This window comes from Dendropsophus ebraccatus, chromosome 5 (genome assembly GCF_027789765.1).
Source record: "Dendropsophus ebraccatus isolate aDenEbr1 chromosome 5, aDenEbr1.pat, whole genome shotgun sequence".
Classification (NCBI taxonomy): Eukaryota; Metazoa; Chordata; class Amphibia; order Anura; family Hylidae; genus Dendropsophus; species Dendropsophus ebraccatus.
In genome coordinates this window covers 161,555,987-161,573,674 of record NC_091458.1, presented here as the reverse complement: position 1 = coordinate 161,573,674, position 17,688 = coordinate 161,555,987, and the positions used below count along the sequence as shown (strand labels likewise).

Below are 17,688 nucleotides of genomic sequence, written 5' to 3'. Positions count from 1 at the left end.
GGACTTATGGGCTCAGTTTAGAAATGATCATTATGGGGGGATCTGGCATCTAAGGGGGGGGGGAGGGCGGACATACTGTGAGGTTATTGTTCATTACTAAAAATGTAAAACGAATTACTGATTTCACACAATTTTCTTTCTTTAAAAGGCAGTCAGGAAGTCGGGTGAAATAAAAAACTGAGTGGCGGCCGGGGGTGGGGGAAACATAATAAATGAAGTGTACTTACTGGACCCTGGGCCCGTGCAGCACCGAAAGGGTGGGATATAGCAACCTCAGCCAATCAGTGATTGCAGTGATGTCCCACCCCCCAGTCACTGATTGGCTAAGCTCGGTATCTATCAGCCAGGTCATAATTTTTAGAGACGTTATATCTGTTACGTTTTCTGTAACTAGTCCACTACTAGCGTTGAGCGGACTTGCTGAACTGTTTATGTTCGGCAACGTTCTCTGAACCCGAACACTCAGCATTTGACTCACGGCGGTTAAAGAAGTTGGATGCCGCCCTAGGGAGTCCTGGAAAACATGGATGCAGCCATATCCACTACCCTTCCATATTTCTTTTTTATCCTTCACTCAGATTTCTTATATAATTCTAAAAGAGTATATGGCTCTGTTCTTCCCTTAATGTGTTGTTGTGCATTTACTAATTCACTATGCTTTTCTTCACTCAAGTGGTAACATAATATTGCCCCTGTCTTTACAATTTATAATTCTAAATCAACAGTAGATATGAAATAAAGCACGTTTACAGTTTACATTCATTAATTAAATTTTTTTTAGTTCTCATGCTGTAAAACAAAGCTATACTTACCTGTATCCAGGTCCAGTCTCCTGAAGGCAGCTATATAACAGCTGTACTTAATGTATCTTGGTCCAGTCTCCTGAAGGCAGCTATATAACAGCTATACTTACTGTATCCAGGTCCAGTTTCCTGATGGTTACTATATAACGGCTATACTTACTGTATCCAGGTCCATTCTCCTGAAGGCAGCTATATAACAGCTATATACTTACTGTATCCAGGTCCAGTCTCCTGAAGGCAGCTATATAACAGCTATACTTACTGTATCCAGGTCCAGTTTCCTGATGGTTACTATATAACGGCTATACTTACTGTATCCAGGTCCATTCTCCTGAAGGCAGCTATATAACAGCTATATACTTACTGTATCCAGGTCCAGTCTCCTGAAGGCTGCTATATAACAGCTATACTTACTGTATCCAGGTCTAGTCTCCTGAAGGCTGCTATATAACAGCTATACTTACTGTATCCAGGTCCAGTCTCCTGAAGGCAGCTATATAACAGCTATACTTACTGTATCCAGGTCCAGTCTCCTGAAGGCAGCTATATAACAGCTATACTTACTGTATCCAGGTCCAGTCTCCTGAAGGCAGCTATATAACAGCTATACTTACTGTATCCAGGTCCAGTCTCCTGAAGGCTGCTATATACCAGCTATACTTACTGTATCCAGGTCGAGTCTCCTGAAGGCAGCGATATAACAGCTATACTTACTGTATCCAGGTCCAGTCTCCTGAAGGCTGCTATATAACAGCTATACTTACTGTATCCAGGTCCAGTCTCCTGAAGGCTGCTATATAACAGCTATACTTACTGTATCCAGGTCCAGTCTCCTGAAGGCTGCTATATAACAGCTATACTTACTGTATCAAGGTCCAGTCTCCCGAAGGCTGCTATATAACAGCTATACTTACTGTATCCAGGTCCAGTCCCCTGATGGCTGCTATATAACAGCTATACTTACTGTCTCCAGGTCCAGTCTCCCAAAGGCTGCTATATAACAGCTATACTTACTGTATCCAGGTCCAGTCTCCTGACTGCTATATAACAGCTATACTTACTGTATCCAGGTCCAGTCTCGTGAAAGCAGCTATATAACAGCTATACTTACTGTATCCAGGTCCAGTCTCCTGAAGGCAGCTATATAACAGCTATACTTACTGTATCCAGGTCCAGTCTCCTCAAGGCTGCTATATAACAGCTATACTTACTGTATCCAGGTCCAGTTTCCTGATGGTTACTATATAACGGCTATACTTACTGTATCCAGGTCCATTCTCCTGAAGGCAGCTATATAACAGCTATATACTTACTGTATCCAGGTCCAGTCTCCTGAAGGCTGCTATATAACAGCTATACTTACTGTATCCAGGTCTAGTCTCCTGAAGGCTGCTATATAACAGCTATACTTACTGTATCCAGGTCCAGTCTCCTGAAGGCAGCTATATAACAGCTATACTTACTGTATCCAGGTCCAGTCTCCTGAAGGCAGCTATATAACAGCTATACTTACTGTATCCAGGTCCAGTCTCCTGAAGGCTGCTATATACCAGCTATACTTACTGTATCCAGGTCGAGTCTCCTGAAGGCAGCGATATAACAGCTATACTTACTGTATCCAGGTCCAGTCTCCTGAAGGCTGCTATATAACAGCTATACTTACTGTATACAGGTCCAGTCTCCTGAAGGCTGCTATATAACCGCTATACTTACTGTATCCAGGTCCAGTCTCCTGAAGGCTGCTATATAACAGCTATACTTACTGTATCCAGGTCCAGTCTCCTGAAGGCTGCTATATAACAGCTATACTTACTGTATCAAGGTCCAGTCTCCCGAAGGCTGCTATATAACAGCTATACTTACTGTATCCAGGTCCAGTCCCCTGATGGCTGCTATATAACAGCTATACTTACTGTCTCCAGGTCCAGTCTCCCAAAGGCTGCTATATAACAGCTATACTTACTGTATCCAGGTCCAGTCTCCTGACTGCTATATAACAGCTATACTTACTGTATCCAGGTCCAGTCTCGTGAAAGCAGCTATATAACAGCTATACTTACTGTATCCAGGTCCAGTCTCCTGAAGGCAGCTATATAACAGCTATACTTACTGTATCCAGGTCCAGTCTCCTGAAGGCAGCTATATAACAGCTATACTTAGTGTATCCAAGCTCAGTCTCCTGAAGGCTGCTATATAACAGCTATACTTACTGTATCCAGGTCCAGTCTCCTGAAGGCTGCTATATAACAGCTATACTTACTGTATCCAGGTCCAGTCTCCTGAAAGCTGCTATATACTTACTGTATCCAGGTCCAGTCTCCTGAAGGCAGCTATGGATGCAGACAAACAAACATATATGAACAAAGAGGGGCGCTTATGGTGTAGTAGATTGACCAGACTTGGGAAAAGAATTTTTCATCAGGTAAGGCAACTCACCTTCTGGTGTTGTGCGAACAATAGGCACAACACTAGTAGAGCTTGTAAGTACTGTGTGGTCCGCAGCCTGGCAACCAGCGTATAGAGGATAGATCCGTCACGATACCATCACTCGCAATATAGGGAGAAAGACTAAAAAAACAAACTGGCTGGAAATGGCCTTGGCGCTGGACATAAAGATCGATCTCCAAATCTTGTATAATGTTTCTTTATTATGAGCAACGCGTTTCGGCGGCGTTCTGTCGCCTTTATCAAGCTCCTATCGTATGTATCCACCATGATCTCTTTTATACTAATGATTTATCATAGTCCACACCTCCAAAAAGGGGGGCGGGGAGGGAGTCCGATTTCACTCCCTCCCGCCATCCACCTGTGAGGGTATACACAATCACATGCACTTCTTTCCAAATGTATAAAAAGGTATAAGAATGTATAAAACAACATGAAACACTTACATAGTCCGCAGTGTCTCTGATTCCACACTAGACGCCGGCGAATGCAGCAAACCACTACACGCCGCGACGTCACATCCGCTGACGTCGGAGGACGCGTCACAGGGTGATTGACTCCTAGCGTGCCGGACTCTATCCATTTACCCTTCTCTTAGCCCGATCACACTCAGAGCCGTCTCACCCCGTGGACTGCGCCAATCGCCGCCACCCGATGGTGTCCGGGGTGGACTGCCCGCAACTCGCCGGATCGAGTCCTGGAGAGACATCCAACGGAGCAACAACAGAATAAAACAAGGCTAGTGAGGCATCAGTCGGACACATACTGCTCTAAACCGATGTTAATAAATAACTTACTAAAAATGCAATGCAATAACTAGTTATGATAATGAACCCTAGACGACATTGCGACAACCACATTTTAAAATCTATTATGACATTAATAAAACTAAAAACCAATAATAATGATAATTAAAATTTCTCAATATAATAGTAGAATTGTGATCATTATCCTAAATCCCCAATTCTATTGCTTCGTTTAGACCATCGGGTACTAAAGTTTTGAGTTTAAAAATCCAGTATGCTTCGCGCCTATTAAGGGATTTGTATCTATTCTTATCTTTAAGTTGGATCTGTTCTATAGGCATTATCGTAATGTTGCTGAAGTCTCCTTGGTGCACTTCGCAAAGATGCCTGGAAACACTGTGTTTCAAAAAACACGAATTTGTATTGAAACGGTGACCAGTGAGTCTCTTCCTCAGTGTCTGTGAGGTCCTCCCAACATATTGGAGTCCACACCGACACTCGAGGAGATAGATCACAAAGTTGGAACCACAAGACAGATCCGAACAGACGCTGAAAGTCTCTCCGGTACTGTTGGACTTAAACTGGCATATCTGATCTTTTATGCTGGCACAACACAAACACCCTCTGTTATTACATTTGGACACCTTAGCTCGCCCATCTTTTTTGTCTTCCCACTGTACAATTTCTTTCTCCTTAACTCTACTGGGAGCCAGAATACTTTTTAGTGTTTTTCCCCTCCTAAATGTAACTTTGGGTTTTTTGGGGATGGTGGTTTTTAGAACGGGATCTTTTAACAGGATTTTCCAGTTCCGCTCTAGCGCTTCCCTGATTTCCTTGTTATGAGCATTAAAGCCGGTTATAAAGTTGGACTTGTAGGTATCAACCTTCTTACTGACTTTCTTTTCACCAGTCTTATTTCCTTTTGGAAGCAGTATATCTTTTTGTGATTCCTCCAAATTGGATTTGTAGGCCGCAGACAAAAGGGATTTAGGATAACCCTTCTGTCTGAACCTACTCTCCAATATTTTGGCTTGTTTTTTGAAAACCATAGTGGAACTACAATTTTTTCGGATCCGCCTATACTGATTGAAGGGAATATTACGGATCCATTTCTTATAGTGGGCGCTGTGATAGTCCAGATAGCTGTTCGTGTCCACTTTTTTAAAATGCGTGCTAGTTGTGATAATCCCCTCCTCGATTTCAACTTCGATGTCGAGAAATATCATTTTTTTGTGGTCTATATGGGCTGTGAATTGTAAACCCCACTCGTTTGAATTAAGATGTTTCACAAAAGATTCAGCGGATTGTCTATCCCCCTTCCAAATTACAAAGAGGTCGTCGATGTACCTCTTGTAATAAATTACATGATTGGAGTGCCAATGTGACGCATAGACATATAGGGACTCGAACCCGCCCATAAAAATGTTGGCATAACTGGGCGCGGCCCGAGTCCCCATAGCGGTCCCTCGCGTCTGATGGTAAATGGCTCCTGAGTAAGTGAAAATGTTGTGGGTTAGTATGAACTCTAACCCCTTCGTCAAAAATTCTATTTGTTTTGGGTCATATTTACCCTCATTGATTAATGCTTCTGCTACCGTGTGCAGCCCCAAAGTGTGTTCGATATTAGAATACAGGGCTGTCACATCCAATGATATCAGGAGATAGTCGGGGTTCCAGACAATGTCATAGAGATCTCGTAACAGAGAGCTGGAATCTTTGAGGTATGATGGTAATTTAGTCACAATCCCTTGAAGGTGCAGATCTATGAAATGTGACAATTGGCTAGTAAGAGACCCTATCCCCGATATTATTGGTCTGCCAGGTGGGTTTACTTCATTTTTATGGATTTTAGGCAAATGATAGTAGAATGCCATATTTGGAGAATCCATCTGGAGGAATCTTTTCTCTCTTTTATTTAAGATCCCTTGTTTTGTTGCCTCCTCTATTAATACTGTATAATCATTGAGGTATATGACCGAGGGGTCTTTGTCGAGGACTTCATAGTAAGTTGTGTCTGATAAGACCCGGAGTGCCTCTTGGTGGTAATCGTCAAAGTTTTGAATGACAATACCGCCACCTTTATCAGCTGATCTAATTACTAGGTCAGTATTATCACGGAGATGTTTCATAGCTTGGCGTTCCTCTCGGTCCAAATTATGTTTGCTAATTTGTTTGTTTTTCGTGATCTTTTCAAAATCCTCAAGCATGGAGGCATAGAAAGTTTGTATAAAACCCCCTTTATGGTGATGTGGATAGAAGTTAGACTGTGGTCTCACATTCAAGTGTACGAAAGAGTCTTCAGTCGTGTGTATCACACAACTGATTGGCTCATTGTTCACCTTTTTGTTATTTTCTATTTCAAAGTGACGTAATAGAGTGAGTTTTCTAGTATATTTGTTTAGGTCTAAAAATAGTTCAAAATCATTTGACAATTGAACAGGGCAAAAGGACAAACCTTTAGCTAAGAGTGAGACTTCATTCTTATTAAGAATATGATCAGACAGATTAAATATCTTTACTGCTTCACCTTGTTCTTTTTTTGTTGGGGAGCTATTTCTATTTCCCCTATATCGTTTTCCCCCTCTGACCCCTCTATAGTATTTTTTCTTTTTCCACTGGAGTTGCCTCTGGTTGGAAAATAGTTGGTGATCTTGTTTGTCAACCCCTGTGCTGCCGCGATCTGGACATTGTTGCACAGGGTCGGAAGACCTAAAAAAGACACTGTGGACATCACACTATGGGTGGAAATAGTGCTCAAAGGGGATACCTCCTCAGATTCACCAACAGATGCAAATACCTCATCTGTACTTGATGGTGGTGAACCTTCTGGGGAATGGATGGCATTTTCAATATTAGTGACCCTTTCAGTGTTGGAATCAGGGTGACTAGGAGGTGATCTATATGGCACAATAGTGGTGTCATTACTCCAAAAGGAATCATGGATGGTAAGTATAGAGGAGTTAAGGGTCAACTGCGAGCTCTGACCGTTATAGGGTGTGCTATTCATAGTTCTAGTGTCTTTCCTCCCTTGTGGGCTAGACAGTGTTGGCGTGAGTGCATTCTTGTTTCTGTACGGTGTCAGAGGGAGAGAAAGAGAATTGGCCAAGGGTGTGGAAGTGTTTCTGTTCGGAATGGATGTGGGGGGGAGGAGGGGATTAGTATAGGACGGTATGGGGGGTTGGGCTGATTTCTTGATGTAGTTGGAATTTCTAAAAACCCTTGCCGAGGTGGATGGTTTCCGAAAACCAGTGGATGTAGGAACACCTCCCACTCTCGGTCTAGGTCTATCTGTGGATTTGGAGAGGGGGTGTAACTGTGTGGTTGCTAGTGTATTAACGGGTTCTATCTGTGGTTTTCTTCTACTGCTGGGATGTAATTGGCCAGTGGCATAGTCATTCCTATCTCTTTTTAATTTCTCTGACTTGGAACTCATCAAATCTTTTTCGAAGATTCTCAATCTTTTTCGAAGGGGGGGGGACTACAGCTAAAGATGTGTCAAAAATGCGAGACTTGTTTTTGAGACTGGAGGACCTGGAAAAAGCAGAAGCTACACACTATATAGACGTTATGTTCCTAAAAATTTACCTCAAAGAAAATATCACCCCTCGGGGTTTAAGGTTACCTTTTACGTCATCCTTTTCGGCTGACAAAGAATATACGAGTGACTGGGATCAATACATGATTGAATGCACCATGGGGATGATCACCAGGCTCATCAGTAAGCGGTCACAATTATATCGGGACCGAACATCAGAAATCCAGTCGGTAGTCGAGGAGTTAGAGTATTTTAGTGATACCCCCGAATACTTAGAACTCAACGATAGAGTCAACCAAAGATTGAGAATCTTCGAAAAAGATTTGATGAGTTCCAAGTCAGAGAAATTAAAAAGAGATAGGAATGACTATGCCACTGGCCAATTACATCCCAGCAGTAGAAGAAAACCACAGATAGAACCCGTTAATACACTAGCAACCACACAGTTACACCCCCTCTCCAAATCCACAGATAGACCTAGACCGAGAGTGGGAGGTGTTCCTACATCCACTGGTTTTCGGAAACCATCCACCTCGGCAAGGGTTTTTAGAAATTCCAACTACATCAAGAAATCAGCCCAACCCCCCATACCGTCCTATACTAATCCCCTCCTCCCCCCCACATCCATTCCGAACAGAAACACTTCCACACCCTTGGCCAATTCTCTTTCTCTCCCTCTGACACCGTACAGAAACAAGAATGCACTCACGCCAACACTGTCTAGCCCACAAGGGAGGAAAGACACTAGAACTATGAATAGCACACCCTATAACGGTCAGAGCTCGCAGTTGACCCTTAACTCCTCTATACTTACCATCCATGATTCCTTTTGGAGTAATGACACCACTATTGTGCCATATAGATCACCTCCTAGTCACCCTGATTCCAACACTGAAAGGGTCACTAATATTGAAAATGCCATCCATTCCCCAGAAGGTTCACCACCATCAAGTACAGATGAGGTATTTGCATCTGTTGGTGAATCTGAGGAGGTATCCCCTTTGAGCACTATTTCCACCCATAGTGTGATGTCCACAGTGTCTTTTTTAGGTCTTCCGACCCTGTGCAACAATGTCCAGATCGCGGCAGCACAGGGGTTGACAAACAAGATCACCAACTATTTTCCAACCAGAGGCAACTCCAGTGGAAAAAGAAAAAATACTATAGAGGGGTCAGAGGGGGAAAACGATATAGGGGAAATAGAAATAGCTCCCCAACAAAAAAAGAACAAGGTGAAGCAGTAAAGATATTTAATCTGTCTGATCATATTCTTAATAAGAATGAAGTCTCACTCTTAGCTAAAGGTTTGTCCTTTTGCCCTGTTCAATTGTCAAATGATTTTGAACTATTTTTAGACCTAAACAAATATACTAGAAAACTCACTCTATTACGTCACTTTGAAATAGAAAATAACAAAAAGGTGAACAATGAGCCAATCAGTTGTGTGATACACACGACTGAAGACTCTTTCGTACACTTGAATGTGAGACCACAGTCTAACTTCTATCCACATCACCATAAAGGGGGTTTTATACAAACTTTCTATGCCTCCATGCTTGAGGATTTTGAAAAGATCACGAAAAACAAACAAATTAGCAAACATAATTTGGACCGAGAGGAACGCCAAGCTATGAAACATCTCCGTGATAATACTGACCTAGTAATTAGATCAGCTGATAAAGGTGGCGGTATTGTCATTCAAAACTTTGACGATTACCACCAAGAGGCACTCCGGGTCTTATCAGACACAACTTACTATGAAGTCCTCGACAAAGACCCCTCGGTCATATACCTCAATGATTATACAGTATTAATAGAGGAGGCAACAAAACAAGGGATCTTAAATAAAAGAGAGAAAAGATTCCTCCAGATGGATTCTCCAAATATGGCATTCTACTATCATTTGCCTAAAATCCATAAAAATGAAGTAAACCCACCTGGCAGACCAATAATATCGGGGATAGGGTCTCTTACTAGCCAATTGTCACATTTCATAGATCTGCACCTTCAAGGGATTGTGACTAAATTACCATCATACCTCAAAGATTCCAGCTCTCTGTTACGAGATCTCTATGACATTGTCTGGAACCCCGACTATCTCCTGATATCATTGGATGTGACAGCCCTGTATTCTAATATCGAACACACTTTGGGGCTGCACACGGTAGCAGAAGCATTAATCAATGAGGGTAAATATGACCCAAAACAAATAGAATTTTTGACGAAGGGGTTAGAGTTCATACTAACCCACAACATTTTCACTTACTCAGGAGCCATTTACCATCAGACGCGAGGGACCGCTATGGGGACTCGGGCCGCGCCCAGTTATGCCAACATTTTTATGGGCGGGTTCGAGTCCCTATATGTCTATGCGTCACATTGGCACTCCAATCATGTAATTTATTACAAGAGGTACATCGACGACCTCTTTGTAATTTGGAAGGGGGATAGACAATCCGCTGAATCTTTTGTGAAACATCTTAATTCAAACGAGTGGGGTTTACAATTCACAGCCCATATAGACCACAAAAAAATGATATTTCTCGACATCGAAGTTGAAATCGAGGAGGGGATTATCACAACTAGCACGCATTTTAAAAAAGTGGACACGAACAGCTATCTGGACTATCACAGCGCCCACTATAAGAAATGGATCCGTAATATTCCCTTCAATCAGTATAGGCGGATCCGAAAAAATTGTAGTTCCACTATGGTTTTCAAAAAACAAGCCAAAATATTGGAGAGTAGGTTCAGACAGAAGGGTTATCCTAAATCCCTTTTGTCTGCGGCCTACAAATCCAATTTGGAGGAATCACAAAAAGATATACTGCTTCCAAAAGGAAATAAGACTGGTGAAAAGAAAGTCAGTAAGAAGGTTGATACCTACAAGTCCAACTTTATAACCGGCTTTAATGCTCATAACAAGGAAATCAGGGAAGCGCTAGAGCGGAACTGGAAAATCCTGTTAAAAGATCCCGTTCTAAAAACCACCATCCCCAAAAAACCCAAAGTTACATTTAGGAGGGGAAAAACACTAAAAAGTATTCTGGCTCCCAGTAGAGTTAAGGAGAAAGAAATTGTACAGTGGGAAGACAAAAAAGATGGGCGAGCTAAGGTGTCCAAATGTAATAACAGAGGGTGTTTGTGTTGTGCCAGCATAAAAGATCAGATATGCCAGTTTAAGTCCAACAGTACCGGAGAGACTTTCAGCGTCTGTTCGGATCTGTCTTGTGGTTCCAACTTTGTGATCTATCTCCTCGAGTGTCGGTGTGGACTCCAATATGTTGGGAGGACCTCACAGACACTGAGGAAGAGACTCACTGGTCACCGTTTCAATACAAATTCGTGTTTTTTGAAACACAGTGTTTCCAGGCATCTTTGCGAAGTGCACCAAGGAGACTTCAGCAACATTACGATAATGCCTATAGAACAGATCCAACTTAAAGATAAGAATAGATACAAATCCCTTAATAGGCGCGAAGCATACTGGATTTTTAAACTCAAAACTTTAGTACCCGATGGTCTAAACGAAGCAATAGAATTGGGGATTTAGGATAATGATCACAATTCTACTATTATATTGAGAAATTTTAATTATCATTATTATTGGTTTTTAGTTTTATTAATGTCATAATAGATTTTAAAATGTGGTTGTCGCAATGTCGTCTAGGGTTCATTATCATAACTAGTTATTGCATTGCATTTTTAGTAAGTTATTTATTAACATCGGTTTAGAGCAGTATGTGTCCGACTGATGCCTCACTAGCCTTGTTTTATTCTGTTGTTGCTCCGTTGGATGTCTCTCCAGGACTCGATCCGGCGAGTTGCGGGCAGTCCACCCCGGACACCATCGGGTGGCGGCGATTGGCGCAGTCCACGGGGTGAGACGGCTCTGAGTGTGATCGGGCTAAGAGAAGGGTAAATGGATAGAGTCCGGCACGCTAGGAGTCAATCACCCTGTGACGCGTCCTCCGACGTCAGCGGATGTGACGTCGCGGCGTGTAGTGGTTTGCTGCATTCGCCGGCGTCTAGTGTGGAATCAGAGACACTGCGGACTATGTAAGTGTTTCATGTTGTTTTATACATTCTTATACCTTTTTATACATTTGGAAAGAAGTGCATGTGATTGTGTATACCCTCACAGGTGGATGGCGGGAGGGAGTGAAATCGGACTCCCTCCCCGCCCCCCTTTTTGGAGGTGTGGACTATGATAAATCATTAGTATAAAAGAGATCATGGTGGATACATACGATAGGAGCTTGATAAAGGCGACAGAACGCCGCCGAAACGCGTTGCTCATAATAAAGAAACATTATACAAGATTTGGAGATCGATCTTTATGTCCAGCGCCAAGGCCATTTCCAGCCAGTTTGTTTTTTTAGTCTTTCTCCCTGAAGGCAGCTATATAACAGCTATACTTACTGTATCCAGGTCCAGTCTCCTGAAGGCTGCTATATATATAACTTTCGGTGTTAAGAAAAAAAAACTGGCAGAAAACAGAAAGTGCAGTGTTTTCCATGATAACTAAAAAAAATAACTAAAAAAAAAAAAAAATAATGATTGTACAGTAAATAGCAAACTTGCTTTATATCACATCTTCTGCTGATTTACGTTTTAATATTTCTGTTTCCCCTACCCTCTTGGTGTAACCTCTTGTCTAGTGGGTTTTTACTGATTGAGAATCATATTCTTTTTGGGATTTTTGTTCTGTACTTTTGCCAGGAAACTGTAATAAAACGAAATGAATAAAAAGAAAAAAGTTATTGAAAGAAATTAAACTATTACAGTGCCGTAAGACTAGGTGTGATCGGCAGGTGTATACAGTGAAGGAGACTATATCTGAACAGTTCAGCAGTTTAAATAATAGAAAAAGTCCTGAAAATCCTCCAATCTCATGAGCCTTTTCATATTGTGTAGCTTTTTAATAGGATTACTGTGTCATGTCAGATAGAAATTGTTTTTCAGATATCTGTATCCAGAGGATTGCGGCTACGTCGGAGGACTTCGTCGATGAGCAGCAATGTAGGCATCAGGGGGGAGGGGGGCCCTACTGATACTCACCCCAACGTCTTCTTTCTTCCCCATAGACTGGCACACTGAGCTACAAGTGTGCTGGGCTCTTACCTTTCATATCTCAGCACAGTGAATCAGCGTCTGCAGCCGGGAAATCGCTGCAGCCGTTGATTGGCTGAGATGACGATGCACAGGCATCATTTCAGCCAATCATCAACTGAAGCAGTGTCCCCGATTCCGTTGAAATATAATGGAGAAAAACCCCACAGTTTGTCGAAAAACGCCAAACCCTCAGCCTGCTTCTGAAAAAACTGCAAGAGAACGGCAAGGAGGAGGGAAAAACACCACCCCAAAAAAACACCTGGCCGTTGGTGTTTTTATTGATGTTTTTACTAAAAAAAAAAAAAAAAAAGGCGGTGTGAAGCTAAGTATTCTTTCTACAAATCCTAAGAAGTACTGAGATTTCTGATCCACCATCATCCCTGTATACAACAGATCAGACCAGTCGCCAAATATTCCCAAACCTGCACATTGCTGATATTTTTGGTTTCTTTACTTGTACATTATTATAGGGGCATCCATATTGCAGCGGATTTTACTCTCCCCTGTTAACAGCATTCAGCGGTATGCTTCACAGCAACTTTAGGAAGCTGTAGACTAACTGACTTACTGACTTCTATGGGAGTGTTTCCTAGGCATGCTGTGTGACCTGCGCAATGGTTATTGTGCATGGGGACAGAGGAAGTGAGCTGTGACCATCATCCATTGTTAATGACTAGTATTGAGTGAGCAAGCGAGCATAGTGCTCAATTGAGCTTTGGGGTGCTCGATGCTTGACTAAGCACTCCAGCCGTATGTCGGCAATTGCCATCATACCACCGGAGTTCTAATGTGTCTTGCAGAAACCTATTGCATATTTTCATTCTGATTTTTATATATTAAAAAATCCAATAAATTACTGAAAGACATCTTAGAACTGTTGGTATGCTTGAAATTGCCAGCATACTGCCGGAGTTCTGATGTGCCATGCAGAAACCTATTGAATATTTTTCCTTTCCTATTTTTGAATATTTTGTTTACAAATCCTTCAAGGGACAAAATATAGAAACAGAAAGAATAGGCTACAATAAGCTACTTAAAAGTCAGCCAGGCACCCTCCTCTCTGTCAAGCAGGGGGCAACTTGTTAAATGCTCGAGCATTGATTTCAATGGGGTTTGTTACTTGAGTCGAGCACTTGTGCATTTTAGTTCTAGCTAAATACTATTAATAACCTAATCCATCTTATCTACTGGTGTCACCCATCACTTGTAATGTGGACTGTGAAGAAAAGGTTTTTGTACAGAACAGGAAGGGTCAGCTTATTCTTAGCCATGGTGGCCAGAAGGCCAGCCTTCACCTATATATCCATCTCTACTGGTTTCCAGTATAGGTGACTTTCATTGCACTCTAAAAAAAAAAAAATGGTGAGAAGGATAAGATGAAGGCACCTTAGTACCTGCCTCAGTTCACTTTGTTTAATTTGTTTATATGGTTTCTTGCCATTTAGTCAGAATGTTCCTCCATTAACTTCAATGGGAGAAGCACTACATGAAAGGCCGCATGTAATACCAGAGATCTGACGCCATGGGGAATCACTTTCACCTCAATTTGCTGCTCTCGGTTTAAAGTTCTGGGATCTGTGACGTGTATGACTGCCATAGCGATGTGCATGTTTTTGATGCAGTTATATAGTTCAAATGATCGTATTCATGTCCGATCCTACTGAAATAGACCGAGATTGGTAACAAAATATCAGCTCTAAGTTTAGAACCTTTTGATGACACTTTAAACCTGTGAACTGTTTCTAAATGTCAAATTACACAAAACAGAAGGTACGAGTCTCAGGAGATGTCTGCAACGCTCGTATCTCAGGAGACATCTGCAACGCTCGCATCTCAGGAGACATCTGCAACGCTCGCATCTCAGAAGACGTCTACACCGTTTGCCTCTCAGGAGACGCCTACACCGCTCGCCTCTCAGGAGACGTCTACACCGTTTGCCTCTCAGGAGACGCCTACACCGCTCGCCTCTCAGGAGACGTCTACACCGCTCGCCTCTCAGGAGACATCTGCAACGCTCGCATCTCAGGAGACATCTGCAACGCTCGCATCTCAGAAGACGTCTACACCGCTCGCCTCTCAGGAAACATCTACAGTGCTCGCATCTCAGGAGATGTCTACACAGCTCGAGTCTCAGGAGACGTCTACACCGCTTGCCTCTCAGGAGATGTCTACACCGCTTGAGTTTTAGGAAACATCTACACCGCTCGCATCTCAGGAGATGTCTACACCGCTCGAGTCTCAAGAGATGTCTACACCGCTGGAGTCTCAGGAAACATCTATACCGCTCGCATCTCAGAAGATGTCTACACTACTCGAGTCGCAGGAGACGTCTACACCGCTCGCATCTCAGGAGATGTCTACACCGCTTGAGTCTCGGGAGACGTCTACACCGCTCGCCTCTCAGGAGACATCTGCAACGCTCGCATCTCAGGAGACGTCTATACCCCTCGCATATCAGGAGACGTCTACACCGCTCGCATCTCAGGAGACATCTGCACCGCTCGCCTCTCAGGAGACATCTGCAACGCTCGCATCTCAGGAGACGTCTACACCGCTCGCATCTCAGGAGACATCTGCAACGCTCGCATCTCAGAAGACGTCTACACCGCTCGCCTCTCAGGAGACGTCTTCACCGCTCGAGTCTCAGGAAACGTCTACAGTGCTCGCATCTCAGGAGACGTCTACACAGCTCGAGTCTCAGGAGATGTCTACACCACTCGAGTCTCAGGAGATGTCTACACCGCTCGCCTCTCAGGAGACATCTACACCGCTCGCATCTCAGGAGACATCTACACCGCTCGCCTCTCAGAAGACGTCTACACCGCTCGCCTCTCAGGAGACGTCTACACCACTTGCCTCTCAAGAGACATCTGCAACGCTCGCATCTCAGGAGACGTCTACACCGCTCACCTCTCAGGAGACGTCTACACCGCTCGAGTCTCAGGAAACGTCTACAGTGCTCGCATCTCACAATACGTCTACACCGCTCGAGTCTCAGGAGACGTCTACACCGCTCGCTTCTCAGGAGACGTCTACACCGCTCACCTCTCAGGAGACGTCTGCACCGCTCGCTTCTCAGGAGACGTCTACACCGCTCGAGTCTCAGGAAACGTCTATACCCCTCGAATATCAGGAGACGTCTACACCGCTCGCTTCTCAGGAGACGTCTACACCGCTCGAGTCTCAGGAAACGTCTATACCCCTCGCATATCAGGAGACGTCTACACACCCCTCGCATATCAGGAAACGTCTACACCGCTCGAGTCTCAGGAGACGTCTACACCGCTCGAGTCTCAGGAGACGTCTACACCGCTCGAGTCTCAGGAGACGTCTACACCGCTCGCATCTCAGGAAACGTTGATACCCCTCGCACATCAGGAGACGTCTAAACCCCTCGCATATCAGGAGACGTCTACACCGCTCGAGTCTCAGGAAACGTCTACACCGCTCGATTCTCAGGAGACGTCTACACCACTCGCATCACAGGACATGTCTACACGTGAAGTGTCCAGCAGGGGGCGCAGTATAGGTAGAAATCTATATAGTGTAATCAGTGCGTTCTCCTTCCCTCCCGTATTATGCTGCCTTATGCTTTGTGATTTCTCCCCTCCCTCCCCAAGCTGTGCGATCTCCCTCCTGGCCTGTGCCGCCCGATGCTTTGTGATCTCTCCCCTCCTGCCCCCTGCTGCCAGGTGCTGTGCAGCAGGGTGAGCACTCCTTATCTGCCGGTCACTGCGCTGCATGGCACTGGGCAGCAGGGGCCAGTAGGGGAGAGATCACAAAGCATCGGGCGGCACAGGCCAGGAGGGAGATCGCACAGCTTGGGGAGGGAGGGGAGAAATCACAAAGCATAAGGCAACATGATACGGGAGGGAGGGAAGGAGAACGCACTGATTCCACTACCTAGGCTTCTGCACATACTGCGCCCCCTGCTGGACACACTAGGTACATGCACCCAAGTCGTGGCGTCACATTTTTTAGAGAAATTGAAGCCTGATCTAGTAAATTGAGGGAAATAGAACTATCTGTTAGGCTATGTTACAACATCACAACGTCTTTTTTACGGCCATCACTGTGACACCAAACGCACTTGTTTACGCAAATTAGGGCCGTACTCTGCTTAAAATAGAAGAGTTTGGTGCCAAAATGATGGCTGTAAAAATGTCGGTGAAATGGCCAACAAATAGTGTTACATGTGGATTTTGCTGCAGACTCACCAACCAGCTGTTCACTCCACAGAAAGTGGTGACATAAAGAGCGGCTAAAAATCTGCAGGAAAATCTTACCTCAGTTCTGATCGATGTGGATTCAACAGCGAAAGCATTTGTCTATTCTTTTTTTATTCTTTAATTGCTAAATTTCTCCCCCAATCATGATTGCTGCCCCAGGCCCAGGACACCCAGGGCCACCCCAGGACCACCAGTGCCGCCCCAGGCCCAGGACAACCAGGACGGCCCCAGGCCCAGGACCAACAGGATGGCCCCAGGCCTAGGACCACTAGGGCTGCCCCAGGACCAGGACCACCAGGACGGCCCCAGGCCCAGGACAACCAGGATGGCCCCAGGCCCAGGACCACCAGGGCTGCCCCAGGCCCAGGACCACCAGGGCCGCCCCAGGACCACCAGGACAGCCCCAGGCCCAGGACCCCCAGTGCCGCCCCAGGCCCAAGACCCCCAGGGTCGCCCCAGTTCGTATCATCTCTCCGTGTTTGGGTGGGTTTGCTCCGGGTACTCCGGTTTCCTCCCACACCCAAAAACATACAGATGATGAAGCGCTGCGGAATCTGTGTGCGCTATACAAATAAAATAAAAAATAAATAAATAATAAAAGGAGCACAGTCAGCAGAAAGTTGTATATATCCCAAAGTGCTGCATAAAACCTACAGCTTACCCCACAAAAAACAAGCCCCCACACAGGAAAATAAGGTCAGATTTAGAATATTTTGTCTATTTAGGAGATAGGTGGGTTTGTTTTTTTTTTGTTTTTTTTTTATAATTAGTAAAACTTAACAGTATAAACTTGATATCGCCGTAATCACACTAAT

General features: G+C 44.1%; 1 protein-coding gene across 1 annotated transcript in view; it reads left to right on the top strand.

Annotated features, from left to right (window-relative positions):
• LOC138793286 (uncharacterized) overlaps positions 1-17,688 on the top strand; it is a 148,119-nt gene that overhangs the window by 114,329 nt on the left and 16,102 nt on the right. The window contains exon 28 of the mRNA XM_069971787.1: positions 3,073-3,225. Within this exon, the coding sequence (XP_069827888.1) occupies positions 3,073-3,225 (153 nt within the window). The remainder of the gene's footprint in view (positions 1-3,072; positions 3,226-17,688) is intronic.